Below are 9,959 nucleotides of genomic sequence, written 5' to 3'. Positions count from 1 at the left end.
GGTCTGTGTCACTAACACGGACCACTGTTCAGAATATTCTCGCGCGGAATATTCTGGTTTTAGGGCGCACGGCATCACACGACAATCCAGCCAGGGCGCACCATTTCAGGGCACAGCAGCAACAATCCAAGGCAAACAAGCATGGCGCAGCAATCCAGCATACTGCGAAAGCATCCTTCTTCGCGATGGTGGGATGAGGTAAGTGTTCTTGAGAGCAGGGGGCATGGCCACAAATTATGGTCATGCAAATACTGCCCAATGGTGAACAAACTGAGTGGTGTTGATCGTGTGCGAGCTCATCTGTTAGGAGAAGGCCCAGGCAGCAAGGATATTGTGAGTTGTCCTCTCATCCCAGGTAACAAGAAAGCGGATCTGCTCAATATGCAAAAGGTTATTGATTCCGAGAAAGGGGCAAGGGGGAAGAAACGGCCGAATGAATCTGGTGGTGCTTCTATGAGAATGGATGGCAATGTCCAAGGATTTCCACCGGTGGTATCATCCCAGTCAAGTGGAAGTGGCTGCAGTTCCCTGTTTTTTAGCAAACAGAGTCAAGTCCATATTGTTGATTCGATGGATCCTGAGCGGAAGAACCGAGTTGATGTGGCTATCGGAAGATTTTTCTGGAATGAACACATTCCATTTGTCAAGGCTCGGTCACCTTACTTCCTCAACATGATACAGGAAGTTGCCAGGCATGGTGTGCCTTATGCACCACCAAAATATGGTGATCTCCGGGATAAGCTTTTGGTGAAAGAGAAACGATTCATTGACATTGAGATGGCGTCCTTGAGGAAGCAGTGGGAGCAGAGGGGTGCAACCATATGCGCAGACGGGTGGGCAGATAGGAGGAATCGGCATATCATGGGGCTTGTGGCATATAGTCAAGGACGAGGAGCTTTTTTGAAGGCTATCGACATTTCCTTAACAGGAAAAACAGCTGAAAATACTCTGCGCTGCTGGGAAGAAGGCATTAACATTGTAGGTGCAGAGAACGTTGTCATGGTTGTGACCGATGGGGAAAATGCAAACAGAGCAGCAGCAGCACTTTTGCAACAAAGGTACCCGAAAATTCAATGGGCAGCATGTTTTGCCCATTGCTTGAACAATGCCTTGAAAGACTTCGGTGTACTTCCATGGATGGCAACACTTCTGGAGCGTGGAAAGTCTTTGGTGATCTTCGTTAGAAACCACTCTCATATAGTGGCACTGCTGGTGGAGTTTACTCACAAGCGATTGCTGCGTTATTGTGATACCAGGTTCGGCTACAACTTCATTATGATGGAGAGGCTGGTGGAGCTCCGAGAAGCTTTACAACAGATGTTCGTATGCCTTGCGTACAGAGCAAGGCCTGAGTCGAAGTCGAGAGCAGGAAGGGACAGTTATGCAACGGTTTTTGATGACAGTTTCTGGCAACAGGTTAAGGACATGCTAGAGGTGTCCAAGGATGTTATGCTGCTTCTTCGTGTTGTGGACGGTGATATACCTGCGATTGGAAAGATATATGAGTGCATGAACAGGTTGGATGCAAGTTTAGAGGAAGGACAGTCGGATTATGGCAGGTATAGGGAACTTCATCAGATCATGTCTAATAGGTGGCATGAGTATCACTTGCTCATGCACTCGGTGGCGTACATGTTGGACCCCGAGTTTCAGGAGTATGAAAAGCATGCTAACAGAGAGGTCATGAAGGATTGGAATGCTTATCTGCTGGCCATGTTTACATCCAGTGAGAGGGATGTGATACGTGATGAGCTTTTAACTTACCGGAGGATAGGAGGCATTTTCAACTCATATGATGCTAAGGCTGATCGCACTAAGAGGGGAGCTGTATGTTGGTGGGAGGACTATGGTTATGAAACTCCAGCTCTTCAGAAGTTGGCCATTCGAGTTCTAAGTCAGGCATGCTCGTCGTCCTCGGTGGAGAGATTGTTCAGTACTTTCGAGCATGTTTCTTCAAAAAAGAGGAATAGACTTACCATGGACAGGACAGCGGATCTGGTTTTTGTGGCTTGCAACACCAGGTTGTTAACCTGCAAAAATGATCGTGATTACGACAAGTTTGTAAGCTACAAAGTCCTGGAGACAGTTCCTCATCCTGAAGACGAGCTTGAGTCAGGACAGGAAGAGGAAGATGGAGATGATGTCGAAGATCGTGAGGTCGAAGATCATGAGGTTGAAGATGACGATGAGATGCAGGATATTTGAGTAGTTTAAAAGTGTGAAGTAGTTTATGTGCAAATAAAAATATTAAGAATAATATAATAAAATATAGCATATTCGTATAATAATATAATAAGAAATAGAATATAATTTTTAAATAACATATTCTTAGAATATTCAGTAGAATATTCGTGAGCCATCGTGGGCCGTGATCGTGTTCCGTGTTCGGGTTCCTGAAATCTGAGGCTCGTGTTCGTGTTCCGTGTTCGTGTTCGTAACTATGGTTTTTTGGCAATGTATGCCATATTTCAATTTCAAACTCATTTTATGCTCTGATGGTTGAAAATTATCTTTCTTGCATTGTATGAGCACTAAGCCATTGTAATCACAAAAAGAGCTTTTTCATTTAGTATTGTCTGGGCTTAGAACCTTTGCAATCACTAAAGATGTTTATTTGTGATTCTTAGTGCTGGACACATTTGGAATTCACAAGAAATTTTTTTCTAAGTATTTTTAAAGTCAAAGAGTGATGGCTTATCCTACCGTAGTCACCAAAAATGAATAAAGTTTTTTTATGTCTATACTTGCATTCTTGCCCCTACTTGCAAAATATTGACAAACAAATAAAGACAAAAATGTAGGAAAAGAAAAGAAGAAAAAGATGTATAAGAAGAAAATAGAGTAAAATTCAACTTTAAACCCAAAGGCATGAATAAGGATAAACATATGTTACTTTTTTAACTTTACTTTGCATAAATAGTCATAAGTGGGAGAAAGATAATTAATTTAATGTAGATACATACAACATTGAGTAGGGGTTATTTTTTAGCATGTTTAAGTGTTATTTATATACTATATTATTTTATAACAGTTCCTAACTGCTTCATGCTTGTTTATGACAAACATTACCTAGATCGGGTCTTTCTTCTTTGGATGTAAACTTAAGCATAACTCTATTTCTTCTAAGCTTCCTTCTTCTGTTTTACTTGGGAAGATATACAAGATAAAATATTGACCTCTTCATCAGTCAATAATATTAATATTTGGTTTTGCTTCCCAAGTAATAAATTTTGGGAGATGATTTAATGGATTTAAAGTTGATTGTAACAAAAATATTATCACCTTAAAATCAAACTATAGTCTACTTGAAGATTCATCTAATAGCTTTTAAATCCACTTTTAAGACTCTTAAACTTGACTATAAAAATTATCCTTTTGGGACAAACTTACTCATAATGACCATAGAATAAAGTTGAGGTGAAAGTGTATCACTTAATTAGTAAACAGAGTTTTACCCTAAATTCAGAAAATTCAATTGACGAATATCCAGAATTCTAGCAATATTCCAATGTTTTGCCTTTAAACACAAACCAAAAAATAGAAATCATAATTCAATATTTTAAAGCCAACTAAGTATTGAATGAAGTTTGAGATGAGTTTAACAACCACTATCTATCATAGCTGAGGACAATAAACTTGGAATATTTTGCTAAACAACTATCAAACAAAATGCTCCATGTCCAATGTTAAAAGTATATTGAAAGCTTTGACACGTTCAAACATTGTCTATTACTAGTCTTTATGCAGTTATGCAAAGAATGCTGAACTTCAGCAAATTTTCTCTGGGAGTGAGCAGTGCGCATGGCACTAATAGTCTTGCTAGTTTTCTACACTTTTCATCCACTTTTCATCCCAATGCGAAACTTGTTTGCAGCAACTAAAAGTGCTTCCAGGTAGCAACAAGCCACATGATTGGCGGACATCAAGTGCTAAAGCAACAGGGAGCGAACCACTGAAGCGTGATTCTTCATCAATGAGGCGGATTTAGCGCAACATGCACCAAGATAGAATGGCACAATTTTCTCCAGCAACTCATGGCAGCCTGCAAAACCTTCCCAGGGATTGATTCATTGGGTTGCATATTTGTGACACTCTCCCCCACTTAGGGAAAGGATCCATACCTTGGCAACGACAAGCAACGGAAGATTGTTACAGGATGTTCCTGAGCAGCTGCTATGGCATCTACACAAACGCAGAAGGAATTTTGCACGAAACATGCAAGATGGTAGCTGGAATACCAACGAAGTGGACCTCAACATCTTTATTACAAACATTAATGGAAACATGGTGTTCTGTGGACCTGTACTATGATAGATTTGCTAGGACCTCGGAAATCTAAGTTCTAGTTCATCTTAGTAAGTGTACCTTAAACGCAAGAAAAGATATAGAGGGTTGTATGCGCTCACTGCGAATCAGGGTCTGGAAAGATCGCTCGTTTTCTTCTTCGACCGTCCACAGCGTTGATTCTGCAGAAGCCCAAAAAAAGGTTGAGAACAGGGCGCTCATACGCAAATGCCGCCACTCCGGAGAGTTCACGGCCAGCTCGCCAAAGCTGGATTTGACGGGCACAGGTACCTCACAAACGTAGAGAAAACTTGTGGAAGAACACACGAGCAAGCAAGAAAAATACCTGCAATCGAAAGCGGCGGGATCCAGGAGGCCAAGCTTGCCGAAAGGAATCCATACACTTGGAACTTTATCATCGTTGCCTGTTCCCGGAATGAGCATCTGGAGGAGGCTAGGATGGTGTTTGACAAGCTTCCGGAGAAGAGTGCGGTGACTTGAAACACGATGATCTCCTGTACGCCCAGAAGCAATGCGTGAGCGAAGAAAAATGTAGCTTACCTGTCAAGGATGTGTTCTCGAGGAACATCTTGCTCACGGCATACGCCCAGAGCAGGAACTTGGCCGAGGCGATGTTTGATTCCATCCTGAGCGGGGAGCTGACTTTCATCTGAAGTTGGTCTTCGACCGGATGACAGAGAGGACATTCGAGTCGTGGAACGCCATGATCCCTGCGTGGAACGCGCCGCCCTCCATGTCTTCCGGCTGCTCACGCTCGACGGCACTTGGCCCAACAAGATCACCTTCACCTGCGCTGCCAAGGCGTGCTCGAGCATTGGAGACCCGGCGTAGGGCCGAGCTCTCTTCCAGTGCGTCACCCAGAGCAATGAAACGCTGGATGTTCTCGTCGGCAACGGCTTCGTCAACATGTTCACCGGATGACGTGAAGCTGGTCTACGACAGGAGAGAAGAACAGCATCGCCAGCACGAGCATGGTGAACACGTGTGCACAGGAGGGCCGGACTCACTAAGGAAAGTTCGTTTAAATCCTCCCTCTCTCTCTCTCTCTCTCTCTCTCTCTCTCTCTCTCTCTCTCTCTCTCTCTCTCTGTCTGTCTCTGTGGCCTGCTTTCCGCTGCTTCTCAGAGTTGTGGCATGTAATTATACCCACGTGGCAGTAGTTCTATGTATATATAGTGGGAAGTTCACAATTAAGAGTGGCAATTAGCAAAGAGCAAAAAGTGTGCAAGCAAGTATAAGACCAAAAACTAAGTTTTGGGAAATTGATTAATGAGTTTTTTGTATGATTTTCTCATCAACTCTCCATACTCATCATCTCAGATTAACTAGGCACGATTCAAGCTTGGATTAGCCACCTGATCATGAGTGGAAATGTTAGAAGTAGAAATTATATGCCCATATGGTAGTAGTTCCATGTATATGTACTATCCATATATAGTTGAATAAACACAGAAAATTCTTCCTCCTTGTGCGTGTCTCTCCATTGCTAACAGACAGCTTGCAAGCGATGCTTGTGAATCCTTTCCGTGAGCTCACGCACATTGCGATAGAGGGACTTGAGCAAGAGCGCCTTCTTTAGCGCCTGCACAAAGCTTAGAGAAATCAGAACATGGAAGATAAGAAAAGTTTGCCAGAAAGAAAAAACTACGACGGACCTTTCCCTTGTTGCGCATATTTTCAATCCGCGAGGGTGTAGAGTATAAACGACGTGGTTTCCTCGGTGACGGCAAAAACCACACTTCCACTCATTCTCGCCACTTTCTCAGCCATGGGACGAAGCTTTTGTAGCGAATAGCCCTCACAGTAGGCCCGGAGCTTCTCGTGGTTGATCCAGTGAGAGTATATGTCCCTGCAAACGCCTCTCTTGCCGATGGAGAAAATCGTCAATGCAGTTTCTCTCCTTCAAGGCAGTCATGAACTCTGGGCTCAGGTACTCGGGGTCGTGGAAAATCGTATTCCGTGAGGATCTTCTTCTTGAGCTCGATACGTTCGTAAATCTTTTCGTTAGTTTTCGTAAGTCTGGAAAAATGACCCAAGGAAAAAAACATCACCTTCTTGAGCATCTCCTGCTCGCCACTTCCTCGGACAAGAGCTTGCGTTCAACTTTCAAGTCCTGGAGTTTGGGCCTCTCCTTCCAGGATTGACGCGCGGCTGCTCTTCCGGAACCATTCTCAGATTGCCCAAGAGATCAAAAGAAGAAAAACACGCTAGAAAAAACATCTACCTCCGCCGCTTTTTGCTGCTGCGAGAACCATTTTGAAGAACTGTTTAGGCCATGTGGGCTTGGCAATAATTAATCTCGCAATCAACTTAACTGGCGCGTGCCTGCCCGTTAAGGGCCGAAAAGAACGTCGCTGGCACCAGGAATGTTTCCCAAGGACGCTGGATCCACCAGCGACTCATGCATGACGATCTTCTGCACTCCAGCACTTTCCTCCAAAATCTCGTCATCGACATGTACGGCAAGTGCGGCAACGTCCAGGAGGCCAACGAATGCTTCGCCCACCATACCCAGAGGTATCTTTTCCCCTGGAACATCATGGCATTGGCATTTGCCCAAAACGGGCATCTGCAGAGGGCGGCCATGCTGCTCGACCGCATTCCGGAACGTAATGCCCCACGGTGACGGTCATGATCACGTTCTACTCCCAGATGATCAGACGGCTGGCAGAGGCGCGCCACCTCTTCTGGAATATGCCGCTCAAAGACGCCGTGGCCCGGAACGCGATGCTCCAAGCAAATGCCGTGAATGGAGAAATCCAAGAAGCCTGGAAGATCTTCGACGAGATGGCTGTGATCACTTGGACGACGACGATCTCGGCAATTGCCACGAGTGGAGATCCCCTGCGCGTGTTTGATTGCATGGTGCAGCCTCCTGGAACGCAATGATATCGGGCTATGTCGAATCCAAGGGGCTCTCCGGCGAGGCGGTGTGCAGCAGCAGGGCGTCAAGGGAGATCACTTTCGGGGCCATGATCGCGAGCAGTAGCCACGGCGGACGGCTGGAGGAGGGATGCGAGCACTTCCAGTCCATGGTGGTGGATTATGGCATCGATCCGGGAAGGGATCACTATGAGTGCATCGTCGATCTTCTGGCGCGATCCGAAAGGCTGGAGGAGGCCGAGGAGTTCATCCCCAATTCATTGGCGTCCTTGGCGCGTGTTGGCTCCCAAACGATCACGCTAGATCCGCGAGAGCTGCTGAGTTTGTTCTTGACGCGTCCCTATATCCTGCTCGCCAACATTTGTTCTATCGCAATCTTCAGTAATTAGTGACAAAGAATATCTTATCCTTTCAAGCCCAAGTTACCCAGAAAGAATTTATCCGTAAAATGCTGGAAACTGCAAGTTATATAATAGTGATGAAGAATCGACAAGCATTTGGTAAGAAGGTGTTTTGTATAGTTTGCTAACTTTTCATGTCTACTTAATGTTAGTTTGTTTTATAGTTTGTCTCTCACACAAACCCTAAGAAATTGAAGATGGCGCATGTGTGGGGCGTGACCGATCCCTTTCGTTTTCCGCCGAGCGAGTTCAACTTTGGGGTGCTCCAGGCTGTGGAGCCGTTCCTGAATATCCACCGCCACCAGCCGGCTGTTTCTCAGCTCGCCTTCGATAGGTTCAAGGGCGGGAAGATGAACCCGGATGCGCTCGATGCCTGCCTTCACCTGATCAGCACATCCATGGCAGATTTCGAGAGGTGAGTTCTTTCATCCCTGCTCGCAAGGTTACCTAGACCCTTGCAGATCGTACAGCGAGGCCGTTACAGAGCTCAACTTCCGACCCAGGCATTTGGAATTGATTCGTCAGGTTGAAAGATTCACCACGCCAACTGATGCAGAGTACAATTCCTCTTTTCTAGAGTCCGTTGCAGATGGTGATGAAGATGAACTGGATCAGAAGGGCTTTGTCATTGTCCTTTCCGGAGCGAACAATGCCTTGGAGGAAGTTGAAGCCATCTTGAACGAGGACAGTAACGCATCGGGGAGCGACAGCTCAAGCTCGGGCGAAAGTCCAAAAGGTTTTCATCTCGCACCTCCTTAGGGTCCTTACGATGTCGCAGATACTGGACGGACCGACGGGAGAGCGTTCGTGTTCAATGAAGGGCCTCGCAAGCGAACAGAGTGTGAGGTGGAACGGCTTCGCCTGTCGGCACAGCGATGTGCCTTAATCAGCGAGTTCAAGCCCAACGAGACGTGGGAAGCAATTGCCCAGGCTGTAGCTTGTGCTCGCCCTGAAATCAGGCGGAACTTGTCGAACAGACACTACAAGCCAAGTAAGTTCTTTTTTAATGTTTTCATTCATCTTTTTCTTTTCATGCAGTGTACTTATTGGCCCTCTCCAAGCACAAGTTCACATATGCAATTCTGAAAGCTGAAGGTCAAATATTGGCAGGTGGTAACAAAGTCTCGGACAAAGCGTATTCAGGTTTCATTGTGTTTTTTCTTTTTTTCGCTTTTCATGTTCCGAATTCTTACCCGCGTCTTTTGGTTACAGATTTTGTGGAGACTACTCGACCATCAGGACGGACTCCGACTTCAAAGTCTGTCATTGACAAGATGTTTGCTCTTGGGACCAAGTTTCTGCGTGAAAACTACCGGGAGAGTGCAAAATACTCGAAGCAGCCGTTCATCGTCGGAGACTTGTACATTGCTCCAGAGGTGAGGAGGCTTTACTTGACACGGCTCATGATCTGCTTGTTGGCGCAGTGGTACCCGCTTCCGACTAATGAAGTCGACGGTGGCTTCTTTTCGTCCGGGGCCAAAAAGTTTTATGAGGGCCTGCTTCGCATTGCTATAGGAGACGTGGTGCTGAGGTACACGCAGTATGACATTCTCAAAGCCGCTGGCATTCGGATGGCGCAGAGCTTGAAGCAGGGCGTTCGAGGGGGGGCGAACATACACAGGGCCGTGATGCTTGAAAGCATGCTGCAAATGGTTGCCATGGCTTGTCTCGGAGGAATTCATCACGTTGAGCCTTTTCCACAAGAGCCTTCAAAGAGGAGGCGCCTGTCACACGAAGAAGACGAATAGAGTGCCTCTTCGTTTTAACAGAATTTCTTTTCAAGTTTGTCGATAAATGGCAAAGATGATGGGTGTGGAACCGTGAGGAGCACCAGGGACGTCCAACTTGCCTATGAGTTGATCTTTGTGAAGCCGTTTGTAGAGAAAAGAAAAGAGAGTCCTGTTTGAAGATCGTACTTTGCAAGAGCTTGTTTTTCAAAGAACCGAAGTCCAGATTGTGACTGTTTACCTTCTTAATGTTTTGTAGCCAACTAGGCCCAGGGTATGCGTGAAGCTTCTGCTTGTTCTAGTGCAGCTTCCTCTTGGTACAAATATGCTTTGGCTTCTTTCTCCTTAAGTAGACGAGCTCCTTGTACACAGAAAACGAATTTAGTTAGAACTATTAGTAATTAAGAGCATTGGATTTTCAACTCTCACCAACACTGTTTCAAGGGCCCGGCTCTTGACGGGCGTGATACAATCATATAAGAAGTTTCAAACTTTCCTATGCGCTAAGCTGAAATTAATTATCACAACAATAATCCTATAAAAAATTTCTCGAAAACAACTAATCTACAGAAGAAAAACAAAAGCGTAAGAATCCTTCAAAACAGTGTGGTGACGTCACTACTTCATGTATAAAGCTACCAAAG

The 9,959-nt window shown here is 45.3% G+C and overlaps 1 protein-coding gene across 1 annotated transcript; it reads left to right on the top strand.

The window, feature by feature from the left end:
- Positions 1–258: 258 nt before the first annotated feature.
- On the top strand, positions 259–2,205 carry LOC112347948. Its single transcript, XM_024679739.1, has one exon. The coding sequence runs from the start codon at positions 259–261 to the stop codon at positions 2,203–2,205; it is 1,947 nt and encodes a 648-aa protein (XP_024535507.1).
- Positions 2,206–9,959: the final 7,754 nt, after the last annotated feature.

The sequence above is a fragment of the Selaginella moellendorffii genome, unplaced genomic scaffold, assembly GCF_000143415.4.
Source record: "Selaginella moellendorffii unplaced genomic scaffold, v1.0 SELMOscaffold_25, whole genome shotgun sequence".
In the NCBI taxonomy this organism is placed as follows: Eukaryota; Viridiplantae; Streptophyta; class Lycopodiopsida; order Selaginellales; family Selaginellaceae; genus Selaginella; species Selaginella moellendorffii.
This window is presented reverse-complemented; position numbering and strand designations above follow the sequence as displayed.

Coding starts and splice junctions, on each gene's coding strand:
- LOC112347948 (XM_024679739.1), top strand. CDS start 259: ATGGTGAACAAACTGAGTGGTGTTGATCGTGTGCGAGCTCATCTGTTA.